Below are 24,820 nucleotides of genomic sequence, written 5' to 3' on the forward strand. Positions count from 1 at the left end.
GGCAACCCAGGACTCAGTGCATCCATGCTCCAAGGGCGGGTTCCTGCCTCAAACCTTGCCATCGCAGGAAACAGCTTGGGGAGGGCACAGCAGTTGCCAAAGCGACCCTGCAGGACTGACTTCCTTCCGGTTGGTTGACTCTTAGACATGATGGGCATTACACCCAGGGTTTTTATATAAATAGACTAGAGGCCCGGTGCACAAAAATTTGTGCACTTGGGGGGAAGGGGAGGGCCCCTCAGCCTGGCCTGTGCCCTCTCGCAGTCTGGGACCCCTCGGGAGTTAACGACCTGCTGGCTTAGGCCCGCTCCCAGGTGACAGAGGGCAGGCCCAATCCCTAGGTGCAGCCCCTGGTTGGGCTCAGAGCAGGGCCTATTGGGGAGTTGGGGCCCTGCCCCCTGTCATGCACAGAGCAGGGCGGATCGGGAGGTTACGATGCCACCCCGAGTCACGCTTAGGTAGTGCCGATTGGGGGGTTGGGGCACCGCCCCCGTCACACTCAAGGCAGGGTCGATGGGAGGTTGCGGTGCCACCCCCTGTCACACACAGAGCAGGGCCCATCAGGGGGTGGAGGAGCTCCACCCTGTCACTCAGAGAGTAGGGCCCATAGGGGAGTTGGGGCACCGCCCCCTGTCACAAACAGAGCAGGGCGGATCAGGGGGTTGGGGCACCGCCCTCTATCACCCACAGAGCAGGGCCGATCAGGGGGTTGGGACACCACCACTCTCACACTCAGGGCAGGGCCGATGAGGAGGTTATGGCTCTACTCCATCACACACAGAGCAGGGCCCATGGGAGGGGTGGGGGTTGTGGCGCCGCCCTCTATCACCCACAGAGCAGGGCCGATCAGGGGGTTGGGACGCCACCACTCTCACACTCAGGGCAGGGCCGATGGGGAGTTATGGCTCTACCCTGTCACATACAGAGCAGGGCCCGTGGGGGGGCGGGGTTGAGGCCTCACACCCTGTCACACACAGAGCAGGGCTGATCAGGAGGTTGGGGCGCCTTCCCCTGTCACGAACAGAGCAGGGCAGATAGGGAGGTTGTGGCCCCACCCCCTGTCACACACAGAGCCGCAAGGCGATCAGGGGGTTTTGGCACTGCCCCCTGTCACGCTGATCCCGGTGCCGGGAGGCCTCTCGGCTCCGCTGATCCCAGTGCTGGGAGGCATATTACCCTTTTACTATATAGATTAGAGGCCTGGTGCATGGGTGGGGCTGGATGGTTTGCCCTGAAGGGTGTCCTGGATCAGGGTGGGGGTCCCCACTGGGGTGCCTGACCAGCCTGGGTGAGGGGCTGAGGGCCGTTTTCAGGCTGGCAGGTGACGGAAGCTCCCAACCGCTCCTTTTTTTCTTTTTTTTTCTTTTTTTAATTCTGGGCCAGCTTTAGCTCTGAGGCTCCAGCTCTTAGGTCTCCGCTCCTGAAAGCAGGTATCTGGTTTGTTTCGGTTCTATAATCGAAACAATGTATAACTCCAGCTCTGAGATCCCAGCTCGCTGAAAGCTGGTTTCTGGGTTTTTTTCTTGTTAAAATGTTTCAAACTGCCAGCTCAGAGGCCTGCAGTGGCAGCAGATCAATGATTCTCTCTCATCACTGATGTTTCTATATCTCCCTCTCCATTCCTCTCTGAAATCAATAAAACTATATTTTTTAAAAAAGTTGAAGCAAGCAAGCCTCATGTTAGTTTCAAACTGCCTGGCTGCCAGCCGCCATCTTGGCTGACAGTTAATTTGCATATCTCCCTGATTAGCCAATGGGAAGGGTAGCGGTCGTATGCCAATTACCATGTTTCTCTTTTATTAGATTAGATGGCTTCAGATTTTGTAATTAAAAGAACAGTGGCCTACATTTATGCTTAGTTTACCTAAAGAACTCAATTAACCTAACCAAACTCATAGGTAATAACTGTGAAAATCAATAGTCTATCCCCATGGTCAGCAAACTGTGGCTGGCAAGCCACATGCGGCTCTTTGGCCCCTTGATGTAGCTCTTCCTAAGCCTAAGGAGTACCCTAATTAAGTTAATAACAATGTACCTACTTATATAGTTTAAGTTTAAAAAATTTGGCTCGCAAAAGAAATTTCAATCGTTGTACTGTTGATATTTGGCTCTGCTTGACTAATGGGTTTGCTGACCACTGGCCTATCCTATCAACTTCAGTTTAGCCATCAAGGACTGTCTCAGCAAATTCAAAAGTAACTGGAAACTGAAACAGTATATCAAAGATTTGTGACAGTTTTCAGTACCCTGATGGCTTGCAATGAGCAGCGCTTTTCAATCAGTGTGCCACAGGAATTACCAAAACACGCAATACCTGACTATTTAGTGAAGCCCACTGACCTCTTTTTCCATAGCTGTCAGGTAAAGAAAATGATGACGGCCAAAGACAAAATAGTAGCCATCCAGTGTGAGTAAATCAAAATTATGCCTATTGTTTGGTCGGATCAGCAACAAATATATTTTTTAGTGTGCAGCAGAATTCTAGTAATTAGTTTACATGTGCCAGATATGGAAAAGGTTGAAAACTGCTGTTCTGAATAAATAAAGTGTCCCCGCCATTGTAAAGCTTGCAATGCCCAAGTATTGATGGAAGAATGTGAGATCTTATTTGGCTGAAATAAATTGATCTTAATAGTAGGATATGCAAGTATAAATGTTTTGTTTTTTAAGCAGATCAACTATTAATTGTGCATCTAAAATTCTCATCCAAGAATGAGAGATTTAAAAAATTTTACAACAGCATTTTGGATTACAAATCAACAGCAATGATGCTGCTTTGAGATATTTATAGGTCATGAAAATACAAGGACGATTGTTTCCTAACAGTCTCCAACCCCCACCCCCGCCATCAATAAACACAACTACTCAATAGATGGCTAAACAGTTATTACAAGATATATTTGTTTAACGTATCTTATTTCAATTTATTATCTGATAATCCATAACTCAAAAGTAAGGAAAGCCTTGCAATAACTATAAGGTCATTTTTAGTAAAATATATTTCATTTTATTCATTAACTAGAGGCCCAGTGCACGAATTCGTGCATGGGTGGGGTCCAGCTGGCCCTACCCCAATCAAGGCGGATTGGGGCTTGGCCTGTCAGGAGGAGGAAATGGCAGGAAGTTGGCCTGCCCACCCACCCAGATCAGGGCCTGATCAGGGCCCCTGATCAGGGCCAGGCTGGCTGAGGGAAGGGGTTGTGGGCAATTGGCCAGTGGCCCCACCCCCAATTAGGGTTGGGGGGCTGATTAGGGGTGGGGCCAGCCCTGGGGAGGGGCTGTGGGCAGTGGGCTGGCAGGCCCTATCCATGAATGAGGTGGGTGGGTGGTGCCGATCAGGGGCCAGCGGCCTGGGGAGGGGCCATGGGTGGTTAGCCAGCCAGCCCTGCCCCTGATCAGCTAGGGGGGACTGATCTGGGGTGGGGCTGGGTGGGAGGAGGGGGGTTGGGATGATCAGGATGGTGGGGGCCCATCAGTGGTGTGGCTGGCTTGGGAGAGGGGCTGCAGGAAGTTGGCCACCAGCCCTGGCCCCTATTGAGGTGAGGGGGTGCAATCAGGGGCTGGCAGGCCAGGGGAGGGGCTGCAGGCCTATTGTGGTGGGGCAGGCTGATCAAGGGCACGGCTAGCCGGGGGGGGGGTTGGGGGGAGGGAAGGGAGAGGTCGTTTGGCCGGCAGGCCCCACTCTTGATCGGGGTGGGAGCGTCTGATTAGCCGCAGTCCAGCAGGGGGGAGGGACCACGAGGTTGGCCGCTGGCCCCACCCCCTGATCAGGCTGGTTCGCTGGCCACAATGGGCATTATAGCAACCAGTTGTTAGTTCGTTATAGCCGTTACGGTAGCTGCCTTTTTATATAGAGAGAGATTATTGTGTAACTAACAGTCTTTTATGCACTAGTTTTTGTAGCATGCTTAAGCTTTACAGTGGAATTCATCAAATGCATTATTTTTCTGCAAGTTTTTTTTTTTTTTAGAATGCTGAAATATTTTCATTCATCTACTGTTGAGTTGTATAATACTTAATTCAAATTTATTTTTATATCTATATTAAAATTGTACCAAAATATCTGCACTGATGCCCATACAGAATTTATTTCATCTCATTCTTGGATTTAGTTAATATTATCCACTAAAATATCACATAAATAATTCAAAGTTATATTTACTACACAACTTATTACTTTTGTTAAGTCTATTAATATTTACTCATATCTTCATATTTCTGTATGGCTATATGTTTTTATTTTTTTTTTCAGGGTAATAGCAAATGTTTCCATGAGGAGAAGTAACAGCAAATGAAGTCTGTGTGCAGAATATGGTAGTTATAAGAAAAAAAAAATCTTCTGCTACAAAACCATCTTAAAGCCATTCTCAGTATGTAAATAACATTTCCCCAAAAATGATTATTATAAAATTGAGTACTACTCTCACAACATCATAAAAGTTCCTTGAAAAAGGAAAATCTTATAATAGATTTAAAAATACAATATATTAATAAATGATGTTTTTAAAAAGATTAATGACGTTTTCATTTTAAATATATTTCCAGAATTCTCCCTAAATAGTTTTTATGAGGACATGTTAAATTGATGACTAGGCCTCTTATAATTGTTAGTCAAGCTGTGGGCTGAAAAATAAATTTTGGAAAGTTGTAAATGATTGAAAATCCACCTCTCAGCAAGCTCAGATGCACCCAGGAAGATTTCCAACATGTCTAATTATATTCCACCACCTACGTCAGATGGGGAATTGAAGTGTGCATTTTGCCTGTTGCCCAGCAGGGGCCTATAATATTGCTAGGAGAGCTCTACTATGAAAAAAAAAAATTAGGTAGACCTTAAAAATGTCATTCAAACACAAAATCCTTCAAAAAAAGCCCATTTCCTTTGGAAAGGAGAAAATATAGGCATTAAAATCTACAGGTGCCAGGAGTATGCTCTTTAGAATTCTTTATAATCAGATATTAACATTTTTCTAATGTAAATACATTACTGAAATAATCTTAGTATTTCTTATAATTGAGTTGTATAAAAGGGTATATAGAAAAAAGGAAATTGGAAACACACTGCTTCACTATATTAGAGTATTAGAAAATCATGAACTGAAAAATTAGTAAGAAGCTGGCTTTAAAAAGGGCTTGGCATCAGAACAAACACTGTATCTTAAAATGTATGATTATCTACTCAGTCACTAGAGAGATTTATTGAATAAGAAAGTGATAGAGCTTAATGAGGACTTATTTTATAAACAGTGGAACTTTACCTCTGAAAAACTGGCAATTTACCTGATATCTAGGAATTGAAACAAAGAATCACTGTTACAACTACCCCATAATACTATTCTACTAGGCTCTATTTTTGTGAAGTAGGAAAAGCAAAGGTAGCATGATTAGGAATCCATTGGTTATACAAATGTATCTATGTATAGCTGTAGAGAATATGAAGATCATTTTAAGTTTCTAAATAAACATTTCGTGCATGCTAAGTGTGTTGGTATGCACTTGTATGTAATAGTGTAGGTATGTTTGTGCTGGAAGAAATACAGTAATTTCAAACACAGAAGAATGCTACAGGGCATACACACAAGAACTATTTCAGGGGATTTAAAAAATATATATATCTTTAATCCTATCAAAAATTTATTAGATCAGAATACCCAGGAGCCAGGCTCAGTTTGAACTGTAGGAGTGAGGCTCAGTCAGGTGTAGGTGTACACAGCTCCCTATGTGATTCTGATGTATAGCCTTTGTTCAGTATGACTCCCCTGATTAGTAACTCAAACATTTAAATTCATAGAGAAACGGAATCTCATGGTAACAAAGATTACTCAAGATTCTCTAATGCACATCACATCAACTGCGTAGATTTTCCTTTAGACACTAATCTTGCAAATCCTGTTAGAAAAATTCAAGGGATTGGATAGTCTCTCATTTGGAATTTAATATAGTCTGTTTTCTATAACCTCTGATTCCTGGAAAGGCTATATATTTTTATACCTTCTATTCTTATCATTCTATTATCCAACATGTCTAGTTCAATTATATTAGTACATATAACTATCTTTAAAATACTTAAACTATCATTTAATTATTTACTAAAACATTTTACTAATTTTAAAATTTGTTTTATTTTTATTATAGTTCTCTCCTTGATCTCTGCTCTTGTTGGCGTGTGTGTGTGTGTGTGTGTGTGTGTGTGTGTATTGTGTGTTTATCAGTCTTAGAATCAGACACTGAGAATTTCCAGTAATTGAATTCCTGAAAGCACCTTCAGGGTTTGGTAAAGAAGTAAAAATAAAATTCCTCATAAAAGTAATAAAAATACAGCTGTAAAAAATTGCCTGAAAGTATAACTACTCACGAAGATATATAAAATACTTATATACTGTCCTTCATCCTTCAAAATAATGCTATAAATATGCCATCATGTTTTACTTTCTACTTCAATGGAGATTTTATAATAAAGAGCCAGTACCTGAAACTCTGCAAACTCTCTTTATTAAAATAATAATTGTGAATATCTTTAAAAGTACATATATATATATATATATATATATATATATATATATATATATATATATTTCAGAGAGGAAAGGAGAGAGAGAGAGAAATAGAAACATCAATGATGACAGAGAATCATTGATCAGATGCCTCCTGCATGCCCCACAATGGGGACCAAGCCCACAACCCCGGCATCAAATCCTGACCTCCTGGTTCATAGTCGATGCTCAACCATTGAGCCACACCAGCCAGGCTTATTGTGAAATTCTTGATCTCATTTTGATAATTTTTATTTAAGAAGGAAAAGTGGGTTGAAGGTCTTAATTTTTTTGGTATAATATAAAGGTACTGCCAATTACACCCTTATGTATGTTTTTAAGTTTCTTTTTAAAAATGAAAACCTAAGCAACTTTCATAAGCCTACAGTAAGTTGAGAGGCGAAGTACTGAGGAGAGCGGTCACACACCAGCACAATTGCATCTGAGGAACAGTTTGAGCTGGATCTGTGACAGTGCACAAACAGGCCGAAGCTGCATTGTAGCCTTGTACAACTTCACTCACATGCTAGAGGTTGATATGTTCAGTAACCGAATTGTGTATTTCAAAATTTCACCTTCATAAAGAAAGGACTAATGATTTTAAATATCCCCTCTTAAATTGTATGCAACATGAAGTAGGGAACTGTTTGTTATTAATATTGCATTCTTTGTGCCTAGAATAGTACATGCATGCATAACATCCCTCAGTGATATTTGTTCAATGGATTTTTGGAAAGTAATAAAAGAAATGTTAGTCACATAAAATTCTATCACTTTAGAGACTATTTTGCCGATTACATTTATAAAAGTATCTTTCAAGAAGTCATATTCGTGCCCAGCCAGTGTCGCTCGGTGATTGAACACAGAGCTCTGAGCCAGGCAGTCACGGTTTGACTCCCAGTAAGGGCACATACCCGGGAGGCAGACACCATTCCCCGCTGGGGCACAAAGGAGACAGCCTATCAATGACTCACTCTGATCATTGATGTTTTTATCTCTCTCTCCCTATCCCTTCCTCTCTGAAATCAATAAAGATATCTTTAAAAAAATAAAGAACTCATATTTGCTTTAGAATTTAAAGAGAAAAATAAAAACGTTTAATATAACCTTCACTGTATATTTATATTTATATTCACTATTTATTTGAACAAACAGAAAGCAAAATCAGCATAAAATATTAAAGTGAAGTTTGAATCAGTAAATTTGCCATCTTTAACATAGATAGGCACATTTTGTAAATGAATATAAATAGATATATATGTACAATATATGATCTAAGAATTTTCAGTGAAGATTTTCATGTGATGTGAAAAGTTCACTCTATTATCATCTGCTTTCCATTAAACATAGTTTTAAGTAAATCATTTTTAAAACAAGAAGTTTCCTCAGGTCCAAAGCTCTACATACACAATAAAGAATAATATGCTAGAGCACAAAATGGAAATATAATCATGAATTCAGTAGCGTGACAATAAATATTTATATGCTGAGATATTTAAATTGTTATAAAATTGAAAACATATTTTTATTCAGGTAGTTATATGAAAGAACTATTTTTATTTTAGCTAGAGATTCCTTTGGACTTGGTAATTTAGGCTGCAAGAACATTTAAAGTAAGTATTGTTCAGATCACAGTGCCTAAATTCATGGAGAGTAATGTCTAGCATTTCTACACAATTAAAATAGAAAGGGACTTTTTTGTACACTATGCCTTCTGTATCTAAGTGCAAAAAAGATTAATGTAGATTATTCAGGCTTGTATTTAAATTTTTTAATAATTTCAATTTAAATGTAGCTATTTATTTGAACAAACAAGAAGCAAAATAGATATAAAATACTAAAGTTAAATTTGAATGGTAAGGTTGTTATCTTTAACACAGAAAGACACATTGTTCGAATGAATGTAAAAGAACACAAAATGCAACTATTTTAATCAAAAAGTTTTTCATTGATCAGGCCAAGACTAGACTTTCATATTTTATGTCAGAAAAAAATAGGAAGAAATTGTTTTTGAAGTTAATCACCCTGCTTTATTTACTGAGTTTATTGGCATCATTGTGAAAGGACCATTTGTGTTAAGGATTGAAATTAAATGAGTTTCTGTTATTATAAAATTCATGAGGTTTTTACCCATTTATTAATAATGCAGCACATTTATTTACTTGAGAGAAGTGCTTGGCACCACAAGTAGGAGGGTGGAGAATGGGTTCTGTTGTAATTGAAATATCTCTATAAATGTGCTCCACTCCTCAGAGTTTCATTGCTAAACCTTGTAACACGTTCATTTAAAGTATGTTTGAAACAAGAGGTGTGCTTTGAAAGTATGGTCTGTATGCCAAAGAAGTGCATGTGCTAAATTTAGGTATTACTTTGAAAAATAATTTTTATTTTATAGTCTTATATATATTTGAAAGTGTATTTAAAGGTATAATGTGTAAAATCATGTTTTAATTTCATTGGTATTTTTGTTAGAATAATAAAAAATGAAGAAACAATTTAGTTTAAAGAAAAATAAATCAGGTTTATAACAGTCCAGGTAGCACATGAATACAGAAAAAAAAGAAAAAAAAAAGGACAAAGCTGATGGTCAAAGGAGTGAAGTTTGAGAAATTCTAATTTAAAATAGTTATGACTTATTGCTATACATTCATTTTTTGTTCAATGTAGAGGCGGATTAATTTCTAGTGGAGGTAGGCCTATAATTTACTATGTAGAAAAATATAACTGGAATAAAATAATTATAGAATCTGTATGTTAAGAGCAGAAGAATGATACATGTGAGGTGTCATTCACCAGACAATATTTTAAGAACTTTATAATTACTACGTGAAACATTCTATTCACATAAGAAACTGCTCACTGTTAATTATGTTTACCATTTTGTAAGCATTACAGAGGTCAAATAAATACCTATAGATCTTTTTACTTCCACTTCATTCTACAATGACAAGTAACAATATTTCAGAAACCAGTGTTATCTACACTAATAAAAGACAAACATGCAAATTGACCATACCTTTGCTATGTCTTAAGCCACACCCACCAGCCAATCAGAGTGGTGATATGCAAATTAACCCAACCAAGATGGCGGCTGGCAACCATGGAGCTGGAGCAAGCAGGAGGCTTGGTCGCCACAATGATGGAGGAAGCCAAGCTTCCCGCTTGCCATGGTGGGCTCTGAGCTCCACTCAAAGCAACACAGTTTCAATTATAGAAGATAAATAATTGGGTGAGGGGCTGCTTTCAGATACCTGCTTTCAGCTGGGCATGGCCACAGAGCTGGAGCCAGCAGGAGGCTTCCCTCCTCCCCGCCCTGGCTGGTTCTGAGCTCCTCTCATGGCTACAAAGTTTCAATTATAAAAGGTAAATAAATCCCAGAATGAAAAAGAAAAAAAGAAAAAAAGGAGAGGCTGGGAGCTTCTGTCACCGGGGGGTGGGGGGGCTTGGCCAGCCTGAAAACAGCCCTCAGCCCCTCACCCAGACTGGCCAGGAACCCCAGTGGGGACCCACCACCCTAAAGGGGGTGTGGCCAGCCTGAAAACAGCCATCAGCCCCTCATCCAGGCTGGCCAAACCTCCATGGAGTGAGTGTCCCCACTGGGGGGGTGCTTGAGCAGCCTGAAAACAGCCATCAGCCACTGACCCAGGCTGGCCAGGAACCCCAGTGGGGAACCCCATCTTGAAGGGGGTGTGACCAGCCTGCAAACAGCCATCAGCCCCTCACCCAGGCTGACAGGCACCCAAGCAGGGACCCCCACCCTGAAGGGGTGTGGCCAACCTGAAAACAACCCTGAGCCCCTCACCCAGGATGGCCAGGCACTCCAGCGGGGATTCCCCACCCTGAAGGGAGTATTGCCAGTCTAAAAACGGCCCTCAGCCCCTCACCCAGGCTGGCCAGGCACCCCAGCGGGACTCCCACCCTGATCCGGGATACCCTTCAGGGCAAATCAGCCAGCCCCCACCCATGCACCAGGCATATAATAAAAGGGTAATATGCAAATTGACCCTAACAGCAGGGAATGACTGGTCACTATGACACACACTGACCATCGGGGAAGACGCTTAATGCAGGAGCTGCCCCCTGGTGGTCAGGGCGCTCCCACAGGGGGAGTTCTGCTCAACCACAAGCTAGGCTGATGGCTGCCAGCACAGCGGTGATGGCGGGAGCCTCTCCCGCCTCCTCAGCAGCAATAAGGATGTCCGACTGCAGCTTAGGCCTGCTCCCTGCTGGCAAGTGGACATCCCCTGAGGGCTTCTGGATTGCCAGAGGGATGTCTGACTGCCAGCTTAGGCCTGTTCTCCCAGGGAGCAGGCCTAAGCCAGCAGGAGGACATCCCCCGAGGAGTCCCAGACTGCAAATGGCACAGGCCGGGCTAAGGGAAACCCCCCGCCAAGTGCACAAATTTTGTGCACTGGGCCTCTAAAAATATATATATATATATATGCAACCTAAAGACCAGTCAACGAGTCTCTATGATGTGCACTGACCATGAGGGGACAGACACTCAATGCACAGGATCAGGCTCCTTCCTTTCTGGATCGGGTCTGCAGGGATCGGGCCAAAACCGGCTATCTGACATCCCCTGAAAGGTCCCTTATTGCAAGAGGGTTCAGGCCAGGCCAAGGGACCCCCCAGGTACATGAATCCGTGCACTGGGCCTCTAGTTGCTATATAATATGGGGGGTGCAAAAGAGTTCAAAAGGAGACAAAAAAATTACTCACTTCCTAAGAGCAAAAATTTCAAGGGATTTTGAGAATATAGACTTAGGAGAAAGGGAAGAAGAAGATGATGATGTAAAAAATTCTGTGATGTTTCTGGTACTGATTTGTGTCCCACAGAATGCAAGACCAGCCTTTATCATTTAGGAGTAAACTGAGAATCAATCCTTATCCAGAAGTTAGAGCTCACACCTGCACTCCCTGCAGAGATGGAGATTGAACACACAGTGATAAGATGAAACTCAAATGCAGATTACTGACACTGTCAACTTCTAAGAGGCATGCAATGTATAGTTACAAGATCAGAAATTGAGTGTGGTAAAACAAATTCATATCTGAGCCATTAACTTGATATTGCTAGAGATCATTTCATCATAAATATCCATATATAGCTATGTCAAGGGAGAACAATTTACAGCAACAATAGCAGCTTTCTATTGCACTTGTGGATGATATGACTAACTCATTGCATATGACTATGCTCATTTAAATTTTGGTGTGGTTCCTTTTTGTCGCAGAAGACATTGACGCAGAATTACTCTGAACATATTCTCCTATATAAAACATCTAAAGACTGTATACCTCCAAGTACAAACACAAAACACAACACTTAATGTTGTGCAATTTGTGTCTGGGATATTGTTATTTGTGCTCTGAATTCAACTTCAGAATTTTTTTCCAGGTAAGTCTTAATATTACCCAGATTTAGACATACAGGAACTTAAATCAGGACTGCGAAGTAACATGGTAAAAGCCCAGCAAAGTGACGCAGTTAGGATTAAACTTTGACCTATGTGACACTTGCATGACTTTCCCATGCTAATTGATCAATGCCTGTAATCATATATATACACTGACACTTGATCAAACGAATGATAATAAGGGTGATGTGAAGAAACTGGTTCAGAATAGATGACAGTGTTAATAGCCAGGGACTATGCTAAATACTTCAGACACACAATCTCACTGACACCTCAGAACAACCCTGTGAGGAAGCATGGTTTTATTTTTAAAATAAAGATTTTGAAAGTAATTTGAAATTGTTCAAAAATTTCAAATATAATGAACAACACAAACTGATGATCAAAAATAGATCCGAAACCGGTTTGGCTCAGTGGATAGAGCGTCGGCCTGCGGACTGAAAGGTCCCAGATTCGATTCCGGTCAAGGGCATGTACCTGGGTTGCGGGCATATCACCAGTAGGAGATGTGCAGGAGGCAGCTGATCGATGTTTCTCTCTCATTGATGTTTCTAACTCTCTATCTCTCTCCCTTCCTCTCTGTAAAAAAAAAAAAAAAATCAATAAAATATACTTGAAAAAAAATAGATCCAAAGACAAGGTAACACTGAACAGACCGTCCAACCTCAGAGAGAAGGCAGGGTGGGGCGGGGGGGGGGGGGGGTTAGAGATTAACCAAAGGACTTGTATACATGCATATTAGTATAACCAGTGGACAGAGACACTGGGATGATGGGGGCTTGTCCTGGGGGGTGGAAGTGGCAGGTGGGGGGCCAATTGGGGAAAAAGGAGACATATGCAATACTTTAAACAATAAAAAAAAAGAATACTGTGGAGCAGAAAGAATAAAAAAAAAAAATAGATCCAGAGATAGAGAAGCATCAAACAGATGTCAAACTTCAGGGGGTAGGGGGGAAGGAGGGGGCAAGAGGGAGGGAGAGATCAACCAAAGGACTTGTATGCATACATAAATGCATAGAGGCATAACCAATGGACACAGACACTGCGGGGAGGGCATGTGTTGGGGGATGGGAGTGGCCAGGGAGAGGTCAATGGGGGGGAAAGGAGACATATGTAACACTATATGTAATACTTTAAACAATAAAGAATCAAATAATAATAATAATTTATAACTTTTAATTCATGGCTATTACATATTCCACAACAACAGCTTTGGTTGTTATCTAAAGTTTATTGCATACATTTAATTATTAATGAAATTAAATATATATCCTATATTAAATGAAAAAGTTAGGGACTTTAATTCTTATAAACAAATGTGAGGTAGGGACGGCCCCGGTGAGGTTGAAACGGCCCCGGTGAGGCTGAGACGGCCCCAGTGAGGTTGGGACAGATAATGGGGACCAGTATAGACTGATGAACAGGGGTAGATGCAGAGGCAGAGCAACATTGAACAGACGGTCAAACTACAGTGGGAAGCCTGGGGAGGGTTTTGGGGGGGGATTAAGAGATCAACTAAGGACTTATATGCATGCATATAAGATTAACCAATGGACACAAGACACGGGGGGTAGGGGGGTAGGGGCCGAGGGAAGGTCAAGGGGGGGGGGGGAAGGATACATATGTAATACTCCTTGTAATACTTTAAGAAATAAAAATTATTTAAAAAAAAGAAAAAAAAGGAAAAAAAGATGACTCCACTATAATGTGCTAAAATTCAATTTAATTAACTTTTAGATATCCCTAGTAAATCAATATTTTAATGAAAAATCATCAATTATACTGTTATCACTACAATACATTGCTTATAAATTTTCAATAAATGGATCATTAAAAGTTAGTGAGTAAAAACTGTGTGATTTCTTTAAAAATAGGAACAAGAACAAAATAGTATCCTGAAATAACAAAGGATATTCAGGAAATATTTCTAAAGCAAGTAGATATTCTATTTTTCTTACACAGTACATGTTTTTAAAAATCTTTTTCTGAAGTTTTAAAAATTACATATATTGTTTTAAATGTAGGTAAGTAGATTAGAGATAAAATATTTATGAGTTTAAAAGAGCTCTGTGTTTAAGCACCATAATTTTGTTGTTTCTGAGAGACATATTACACAAGGATATTTTCTGGTATGTTAATACCCATAGTTCAATCCTACTTCAAACTGCAGCTACTGAAAACATCTACATGTGAGCACATCTGAGACTCCTGGTGGTAGCCACTCAGTTGAGCCTCCCCAAATTCCTGATCCACAAAATCACAAGGGAAATAAAAGATTGTTTTATGCCACTATGTTTTGGGGTCATTTATTATGAGGCAAGCATTCCAGAAGATAAGTTCAGACAAGGCATATACAGAGCTCATTAAAATGTTATAAGCTTTGCCTGACTGGCGTGGCTCAGTGGTTGAGCATTAACCTATGAACCACGAAGTCACAGTTCGATTCCTGGTCAGGGCACATGCCTGGGTTGTGGGCTCAAGCCCCATGGGGGGCTGTGGCCTGGGTTGTGGGCTCAAGCCCCATGGGGGGCTGTGCAGGAGGCAGCCAATCAGTGATTCTCTCTCGTCATTGATGCTTCTATTGCTCTCTCCCTCTCCGTTCATCTCTGAAATCAATAGAAAAATAAGTGATAAGCATCATGATTTTTGGGTAGTGAACATTTGTCATGAGCTCCTAATATATATGCAATGGAAGGGGAGCTCTGCTAACATTCCACTCCTGGACTTTCCAACTGCCTTGCCTACTCCTCCCTGAGGGAATGAGGGGGATGTCTCATTGGTAACTCTGAGGACATCATATTGGATGCACTTTTCCTAGCCACTCCCTTTTTTATTTTCAGAAAAGACCTTCAGTAGAAACCACAGGTTCCCTGCAGTTTTCAGCCCAGATGCTTACCTCAGCAGTGATTATGACAAGAGTTATCCGCTATGCTAAGTCTAACCAATTCTGTAATTCAGTATGAGGACATGCCACATATTTTATCCTCGTGTATTTCCTTTTCTTACCCGGTGATTGAGAACTTAGTCAAGGGAAAGGGACACTATTAATTGAGACCCTCTGCTTCAAATTCAATGATGAACATGTTGGCTAAACACAGTCATATTTTGGGATTTTTATCAAAACTTTAGCCCTAGATGCATGATCAGAAGTTTTATTTTCTTTTGTCCTGTATTTCCCAGGCCCCATCAGGTGCCCAGTAAATCTGGTAAGAGCATTTTCCTGTTGAAAGGAGTAGTTGTTAAATTTCATTTGACTTCAAGTAAGAGAATTGTTTTCTGAAGTATGGCCTGAAGACCATTCATATAATGCCACCTGATGAGTTCATAAAATATGCACCCCCAGTTCCAGTGCTAGACTTATGACATTAACATGCGGCTGTGGGATTCCAGAATCCTAACAGACGCTTCAGGTGATTCTTATGGCAAATGCAATCTCATGTAACTTTTTAAGACAAAAGACATATGATCTCAACATAATCTATGATGGTCAAAGTATAGTCAGACTTTAGGTATCAGACTTTATGGAGTCTATTAACAACTAGAGTAGACTCAGAATCCACACCCTCCCCCCCCCCCCCCCCCCGCATGCCGGGAGCCGGTCCATCCTTGCTGTTTCAAGGGACCTGGCATATATGGCATATGGTTCTTAATATGTTTGCTCACCTTCTTGGCGCTGTGTTTTAACCAAGGTCACCTCTCCGAGAAAGGTTGAATCCCCAGGTAGGGATTTTCCCCTGAAGTTAGTGATGGAATAAAACCTCTTAACTAAGTGCCAGGCGGGTAATTAATCATTTTAACTAGGAACAATCATGCTTAAGCTACATAATCTTTACTCCCTGGAATGGAGATAAGAAACGCCCTAACCTTTGGAATAGAGATTGATAGGATTGGAATCAATTGGTATAAATACAGATGCAACAAGACAGCAGGAGACAGAACTTAGAAGACAGAACCAAGAGAGACAGAACCTAGAGGCACAGAACCTAGAGAAGAACCTAGAGACAGAACATGGCAAAAGATCCTGGACAGAAACTGGCCTCAGAACCTAGAGGCAGAACCTAGCGAGAGAAGATGGCAAAAGATCCTGGACTGAACCTGACTATAGAACATGGCAAGAGAACCTGACTAGAACCTGGTGACTGAACCTGGCTGGAGAACCTGGACAGAACCTGGCTGGAGATCCTGACCAGAACTTCTCTGGAGATCCAGACCAGAACTTGGCTGGAGATCCTGGCTAGAGATCCTGGCTAGGCTGCTGATCAACTGAACGCTGTCTCCTTGTCATTCCTTCTTCGCCGACTCCGTCCACACCTTTGGGGACCCCTGGACCTGCTGGGGCTCGACCCCAACACCCCCCCAAAAAAAGGCCCACACAAGATAAACTATGCTTTAAAAATTATGTAATATGACAAGGAAAAAATAAAGTTGATTGAATTTTTACAATATGGTAAAGACATCGATATGCATTTTACAAGGCACACTTCACCTTTCTTATACAAGGAAAATAAGTATTATTATCCCAATTTTAAAGATGAAGAACTCATCTTAAAAGAGTTCATGGCCTTGTGTTGTGAAGCAGATCAGTGGCTGGGGTTCCTGTTGTGGTGTGTGTGTACTAGAGTTACTGAAGCCAAATTTATTGTCATGTTAGTAAATGACTTAGAAACTGAAAAAATAAATAATAAAAGAGTTCAGATAACATTGCCAAAGCTTAAACATTATAAATGGCAGAATTGAGAATCAAAACTAGGTTTGTCTTTCTTTAAAGCTCAGTTTAACTATTCAATTTTTGAAGTTTGACTGCTGAAGAAATTGGTAATGTTAAGAGAAAAAAGGCTACCAATCCAGAAAATAAAATGGGGATCATAAAATAATTTTGGAGAAATATCATGATAGAAAATAAATACAGCAGTCTTAACTTTTTTTATCCACTGGATAAAAGTTGTTATTTAGAAAAATTAAAAAAAAAACATATTTAGGTTTTTATAATTGTTTTATAACAAATAAACTAAATAAAAAATAAAAAGGATGTCTACTTTAATAGATATAATCCTTCACAAATAAAAACTAGTTGATTATTTTTCACAATTACTATAGAAGTAATTTCTGTAAATAGTTTTGAGAAGCCTGGGGTGTAGAGTGTAGAATAAAATATCAGGCTCACAGCTACTTGACTAACTTATACTGATAAAATAACGGAATACAATGTATATCTCGTTCTTGGTATATAATAAAGAAGCATCTTTTAAATAAGGAGTAAAAGCCATCTTAGAGAAGAGAACTTTTAGGAATTTTACAGTAGACAGGAAAGTAATGAAACTTTGAGTTAGAAAAAATTAATAAGGGCTTATAGACATGAAAATCATACTTGAGTAATCTCGTCGACAGAAATGTACTAAATCGACATGAAAGCATTGCCTACAGTTTTCTATGTCTAATTGCTTTTTGACTATTTTAAACATTTTATGGAACTATAACGCCTTTCAAACTTGCCAACTGTGCCATAGAAATATATATTATTTTCTGCTAAGAAAAATATTAAAGCAAACTATATTGTTTACATGGGAAAATTTATATTTTCAATATGCATATATAAAATATTTGTACATTTCCAAAGAGATATACTCCCTTAAATATGCCATCATGAGGAGAAAGTGGGAAAAAGAACAGTAATATATGTGGGAAACACATTCTTTCAAAGATAAACTATAAATGGATAGGAAGTAGCCTAAGTTGTCAATATATGGAGTTAGCATGTTGTTTAAAGATATGATGACTTGAAGGAATACAAAGCGTATTTTGAATAAACTGATTTAAAATTTTTCTGCTATCAATATTGGAAAGTCAAAGCTACATATATTATAGATATCACTGACTTTTTCAGAATTATATTTAAATTAATGAAAGTCATTTAAAGGACATTTACCTTTAACATTGAGAAAATAAAACCCATCTATCAGCTTACTGTTACATTTTTTTTACTCGTGTGAAAATGCCAACCCATCATATCATTAATTTACTACCTTTTTCTTTCTGTTTTGCTTCTGTTTAAACTTGGACACTTATATGACTTGTTTAAAATGACAATTATGAAATTCCATGGATTTTAGTGAAATATATGATGATGTTTAATTGATTTTTACATAAATTTGTATGCATTCTGGTGAAAGTTCACAATTTACATTTATACTCACTTATCTTACTAGATTCAATATTATATGAAAGCAGAAACCTACTTTTGTACTGCACAAAGACAGTTCAAAGAGTAAAGAGTGAAATGACAAACATACTCTTATTAATTCGAATTATTTTCATTTTCACAGCACAGGGTGAAGGGGATAAAATTGCCATAAGATATTTTATACATTCAGTATATACCAAAAGCCAATTTGGCAAATTGAAGAATTCCAACAACCTAAGATTGTGTGGCTTAATAAAACATACCTTTAAATATTAAACTAGGTCTTTTTCCTCCTCTGAATTTAGTTTTAGGCTGACTGGGTAGACTTACCTTTTTAAAAAATAAACCCTTATTGCATTTCTTACAAGTTACTTGGTCAATTGGAGTCGAATGTGAGATTTAATAATGTGCAAAACACCAACACTACAATGATATTGAAAACCACTATGCACTGAGTTTCTGTTACCTTATCGCCTTCGGAGAATGTGATCCCATCCACGGCTCTTTTCCATGTGATCTCTGGGATAGGCTCCCCTTCCGCTTCACAGATGAGTGTGACTTGGCCATTCTCATACGTAGTTTCATTTTTTAGCTGTATGATGTGAGGCTGTACTGTAAAGAATACATACATTACTCCATCTGTACTGGGGGAAAATATTTCTCTTTAGACCTAAAATCCTTGATGGGCATTTGAGTCCACAGTAGAATGATATGGAATTGTTAGCATTGCAGCAGGCATGGCAGTATGCTTCGCTTTAGAGTGGGGCCGACAGAGTTGCAAGGAACACGTGAAAAAATTTCCAAAAATAGTTCACATCGATGATCACTATAAACTAACTAGAGGCCTGGTGTATGACATTTATGTACTCGTGGGTGGGGGGTCCCTCAGCCCAGCCTGTGCCCTTTGTCAGTCCAGGAGCCCTCAGGGGATATCCGACTGATGGCTTAGGCCCACTCCCAAGGCATACTTAGTGCTGCTGTGGAGGAGGGCTGCTGTGCTGGTCGTTCTGCTGTTCGGTCAATTTGCATATTAAACTTTTATTATATAGGATTTGAAGTGGGTTAGATACCAACATACGCATTATAATTCCTTCCAACATATTGCCATATTAAGAGTCACTTTATTATGTATTTTTCTCTTAAACCACAAATTAAAATTTTCCCTTTTAAAGCCACATGTGTGTTTAAGTCTGAGTGTGTCTGTGTCTGTGTGTGGGGGGGGGTGGCATGGCATCCACTTAGTGAGTCATTATCTCCTAAGCTTTTAAAACAATATCACCAAGGAGAAAACAATGATGACTGTATCCTGAATATGTAGTCAGGTATAATTAGCAAAATATCTAAAATATTTATTAATAAAGATACAAAAATACTATTTATTTATATTATCCTAGTTGATTGTTTTTACCTCAATTTACCTTAACAATATTACTTAGCACTGTAACTATTTCTTTATAATTATGACTTCTTTAAAAAGAAAATAAAACGTTATGTCTATTCGTTTAAATTATCTTAGAATTAAAATTATGTCCATCCACAAACTTATATAATACTACAGAGCTTCACATTTGTAAACTCTGAATTATCTGCATTTATTAAATTTTTACTTGTTAAAACATAATGGGATATAACCTAGCACTTTTATTTAAGGATAAGTAACAGGTATTTTTAAAACATTTAAGTGCAATTAATCATGGTATATTAATAAGTAGTTCTTAATCTTAGAAAATTAGATTCCTGATATCAGGAATATAGCATACATAATTTTTAACAATTAAGTGTTTATTCCATTGAATTAATACATTTAGTTACCTTTCCACTATATATACATTACTTTGTGTCAAACACAATACAATATTTTTCAGTATTATCATACAAAAGTGATTATAACAGTGATGTGGCATATATCATGTATTATTTTCTATTTGATAATATGAAAATATTAGAAACTTTTTTAATATCTGTTCTTACTTACTGCCATTCTTACAAGTAAATAAACAGTATTTGATATGAACCCCTTGAGGTAGCTTGAGAACATTACCCTCTGGAATGAACTCAGACACCATCATTTCTAAGTAATTATTTTTTTATTCTGAGTGAGACTTATTTAATGTTTTAAAGGGAACAATTTTTTAAAATGAATAATACTGCTGAAACAAATTATGGGCTTTCTATAATTTCTATTAAATTTAAGTTTGTTTACTCTTCCCTCTATGTGAACAATTTTTTCCTGACTTGGCCTTTGCTGATATCTCATCGCTAAATATTTTTGTGGAGATGCATTTTATCATTACCTTCTGAGTAACTTTCCAACACTAAGCTATCCAAAATAATAGCCCTCTATACCCACCACCACCTGGTTTTCCCATTTTCACGTTCTTTTTTGAATATTTTGTTATTCCAAATTTTATTTAATTATTTTAATGTATTTTGGTTTAGTTTTTTTCTGTCTCACTCCGCCATGATATAATGAAAATTTATGAAAATGTCTTTGGTTCAGAAAATATTTCTATTATGTGATTACAGGATCAGTTGGCAGAGAGTGTGTCCACGTGTATTACCATTCAGCTCTTGCTCTGTAGCCATAGTCCCCTGCATCTGCCTACTGCAAACACTGGCCCTTCTTACCCTTACAGAGTTCTCCCTCCTTCCTTTCCAGTCTCAGCTGTGAAAGCATTTTGTCAACAGTGTTTTTAAAAACGGAGAAAAGGAGAACCAAGATGGTGGCATAGGTTAACGCCGGAGTTTGCTGCTTTGAACAACTACTTCAAAAGTGAAACCAAAAAACGGAAGGGACATCACCCAGAACCACAGGAACGCTGGCTGAGTGGAAGTCCTACAACTAGGAGGAAAGAGAAACGCACACGGACACTCAGAGGAGGCGCAGTGCTGAAGTCAAATTCTGAGGTGCGGAGCGGGCTGGCGGCGGAGGGCGCAGTTGGCGTTTTCAATCGGGAGGGAGTCGCAGACTCTGAGCTCCAGATCCCGGCGAGTCTTTAGGGACCCAGACTCAAACAGGAGAAGCGGGACTGTCTGGCTTCGGTCAGAGCAAGTGCAGCTTTCTCTCCGGGCTTTGCAGCGGGTGCTGGGACTCAGAGAGGCAGAGCCCCTGGGGACAGGACTGAGAGCTGCCATAACTGCTCTCTCTGGCCCACCCTGTTGATCCTGTGCGACCCGCCCCGCCCAAGCCCTGCACAGAGGCATTTGCCGGATAGCCTCAGGCAAAGGCTAGATTAGCACCTCCCTAGAGGACAGAAGTTCTCTCACTGCTGACACAGCTGATTCTCATAGCCACTTGGCCTGGAGGTCAAACCCTCCCTGGGATTAGCTACAACAATCAAGGTTTAACTATAAGACTGCGAACAAAGACCACTAGGGGGTGCACCAAGGAAGCATAACAAAATGCGGAGACAAAGAAACAGGACAAAATTGTCAATGGAAGATATAGAGTTCAGAACCACACTTTTAAGGTCTCTCAAGAACTGTTTAGAAGCTGCCGATAAACTTAATGAGATCTACACGAAAACTAATAAGACCCTCGATCTTATATTGGGGAACCAACTAGAAATTAAGCATACACAGACTGAAATAACGAATATTATACAGACGCCCGACAGCAGACCAGAGGAGCGCAAGAATCAAGTCAATGATTTGAAATGCGAGGAAGCAAAAAACATCTAACCGGAAAAGCAAAATGAAAAAAGAATCCAAAAATGCGAGGATAGTGTAAGGAGCCTCTGGGACAGCTTCAAGCGTACCAACATCAGAATTATAGGGGTGCCAGAAGATGAGAGAGAGCAAGATATTGAAAACCTATTTGAAGAAATAATGACAGAAAACTTCCCCCACCTGGTGAAAGAAATGGACTTACAGGTCCATGAAGCGCGGAGAACCCCAAACAAAAGGAATCCAAAGAGGACCACACCAAGACACATCATAATTAAAATGCCAAGAGCAAAAGATAAAGAGAGAATCTTAAAAACAGCAAGAGAAAGAAACTCAGTTACCTACAAGGGAATACCCATACGACTGTCAGCTGATTTCTCAACAGAAACTTTGCAGGCCAGAAGGGAGTGGCAAGAAATATTCAAAGTGATGAATACCAAGAACCTACAACCAAGATTACTTTATCCAGCAAAGCTATCATTCAGAATTGAAGGTCAGATAAAGAGCTTCACAGATAAGGAAAAGCTAAAGGAGTTCATCACCACCAAACCAGGATTATATGAAATGCTGAAAGGTACCTTTTAAGAAGAGGAAGAGGAAGAAAAAGGTAAAGATACAAATTATGAACAACAAATATGCATCTATCAACAAGTGAATCTAAGAATCAAGTGAACAAATAATCTGATGAACAGAATGAACTGTTGATTATAATAGAATCAGGGACATAGAAAGGGAATGGACTGACTATTCTTGGGGGGGAAAGGGGTGTGGGAGATGTGGGAAGAGACTGGACAAAAATCGTGCACCTATGGATGAGGACAGTGGGTGGGGAGTGAGGGCGGAGGGTGGGGCGGGAACTGGGAGGAGGGGAGTTATGGGGGGGGAAAAAAGAGGAACAAATGTAATAATCTGAACAATAAAGATTTAATTTAAAAAAAATGGAGAAAATATACTAAATGTTAGTACTGCATATGAGTTTTAGTGTTATGCTTTTTAAAGAGAACACTCATATACAGTGGGGCCTTGACTTACGAGATTAATTCGTTCCGTGACTGAGCTCGTAACTCAAATTACTCGTATGTCAAATCTTAAAGTGAAGGAGTGAGACACGTGATGCTGGGCTGATGTTGTGGCGTTCACTCTGACGTTCGCTGTGCCAACTAGCGGTGGGGTCTCTGAAGCTGGCTCGTAACCCCAATTTTAGCTCACAACTCAAAGCAAAAAATTGGCCGAGAGACGGCTGTATCTCGAAAAACTCGTTAGTCGGGACACTCGTAAGTCAAGGCCCCACCGTACTAAATATTCACCAGCAAAATTGTTTTTCTTCTTGAAAACATAATGAAAGCCAAACAAATAATTTTAAAAAAGCATACTAGTTCTTAACTCTCTATTAGATTGCCAAATAGGGTAATATAATATAGCTTTTAGTAATTATGGAAGATATTTATATTATATTTCTTTTTAATGAAATGGGAATATTTAATTACAGTTGCATGACAATGTGGCCTAATTATAGCCTCATAGGTGTCCTCTTTTGAAATATAATGAAAGTACAGCTGATCTCAACATATTTCATTTAAATATTTATAAAGAGCAATGAATATCTATACTAATAAAAGCCTAGGTGGCCCTTGCGCCCTCGTGCCCTAACATCCTCACAAGATGGCCACCCCATTTCTTCACAAGATGGACACCCTCATGTCATCACAAGATGGCCAGCCCCACATTGTCACAAGATGGCCGCCACAAGATGGTCACCTCCACACTGTCACAAGATGGCCGGCAGGGGAGGGTAGTTGTGGGTGACCAGGCTGGCAGGGGAGGGCAGTTGGGGTTGACCGGGCCTGCAGGGAAGAGCCGTTGGGGGCGACCAGGCTGGCATGGGAGGGTAGTTGGGGTTGACCGGGCCGGCAGGGGAGGGCAATTGGGGGCCATTGGGCCAACAGGGAGCATTAGGCATCAATCAGGTCAGCAGTGGTTAGGGGAGTGGTTAGGGGGTGATCAGGCTTGCAGGCAGAAGAGGTTAAGGGCTATCAGGCAGGCAGGCCGGCAGGTGAGTGGTTAGGAGCCAGCAGTCCTGGATTATGAGAGGGATGTCTGAGGTGTCCCAGGCTGGAGAGGGGGCAGGCTGGGTGGGAGAAACACCCCCAGTGCACAAATTTCATGCACCAGGCCTCTAGTATCTATATATGAGATCCCAGTAGTGTAATTAAATGAATTTTCTTCAAACCTCTGTATGAGTCAGCCAATATTTCACAAAAATTTACATGTATAATTTCATGTAATTCTTAAAACAATTCTATCTGGTAGCTGCAATTTTAAAATATATTTTAGAGATGAAAAATGGAGATTTTATTTTGGAAAGTTAAACAGTTCATACAAGTGACAGAGTAAAATTGACCCAGACCTCCCTCTAGACATAACATTTTTAACCACTATGCTATAATACTTACCAAAGACTTGTAGGAATGCCTGTTTTTCATCTTCTCCTGCCTTATTTGTGGCCCTGCAGACATAATGGCCTCCATCACTATTGATTATGTTTCTGACAGTGAGTTCTGTATTGCTTCCTTTCAATATGTACTTTTCACTTTCTTCAATGAACTTGCCATTCCTAAAAAAAAGAAAAGAAAAGAGGTTGATCTTCATAAATCAGGCTTCACAACTCAGGAGACAATCATATTCAACTTTTTAAAAAATATAGTTTTATTGATTTCAGAGAGGAACGGAGAGGGAGATATAGAAACATCAATGATGAGAGAGAATCATTGATCTGCTGCCTCCTACATGCCCCACACTGTGGATCAAGCCTGCAACCCAGGCATGTGCCCTGACAGGGAATTGAAACATGACTCCTGGTTCATAGGTTGACAATCAACCTATTGATTGCCAGCCAGGCATCATACCCAACTTTTTGATGTGTAGTTGGTAATAATTTCATAGCTCTTGATAGATAAAGCTATAATCCAATCTAAAGTATACTTCTAGTAGCCCAGAAAAACTTAATGTATTAAAGTTAT

General features: G+C 39.9%; 1 protein-coding gene across 2 annotated transcripts in view; it reads right to left on the reverse strand.

Annotated features, from left to right (window-relative positions):
* The window catches only part of NCAM2 (neural cell adhesion molecule 2), a 421,570-nt gene that overhangs the window by 117,359 nt on the left and 279,391 nt on the right, over positions 1-24,820 (reverse strand). For both annotated transcript variants that reach the window (XM_059686798.1, XM_059686799.1), the window contains exons 7-8: positions 24,254-24,414; positions 18,601-18,746 (exon numbers count right to left, since the gene is read on the reverse strand). In XM_059686798.1, coding sequence (XP_059542781.1) covers positions 18,601-18,746; positions 24,254-24,414 — 307 coding nt within the window. The remainder of the gene's footprint in view (positions 1-18,600; positions 18,747-24,253; positions 24,415-24,820) is intronic.

Source organism: Myotis daubentonii, chromosome 3, assembly GCF_963259705.1.
Source record: "Myotis daubentonii chromosome 3, mMyoDau2.1, whole genome shotgun sequence".
NCBI lineage: Eukaryota > Metazoa > Chordata > Mammalia > Chiroptera > Vespertilionidae > Myotis > Myotis daubentonii.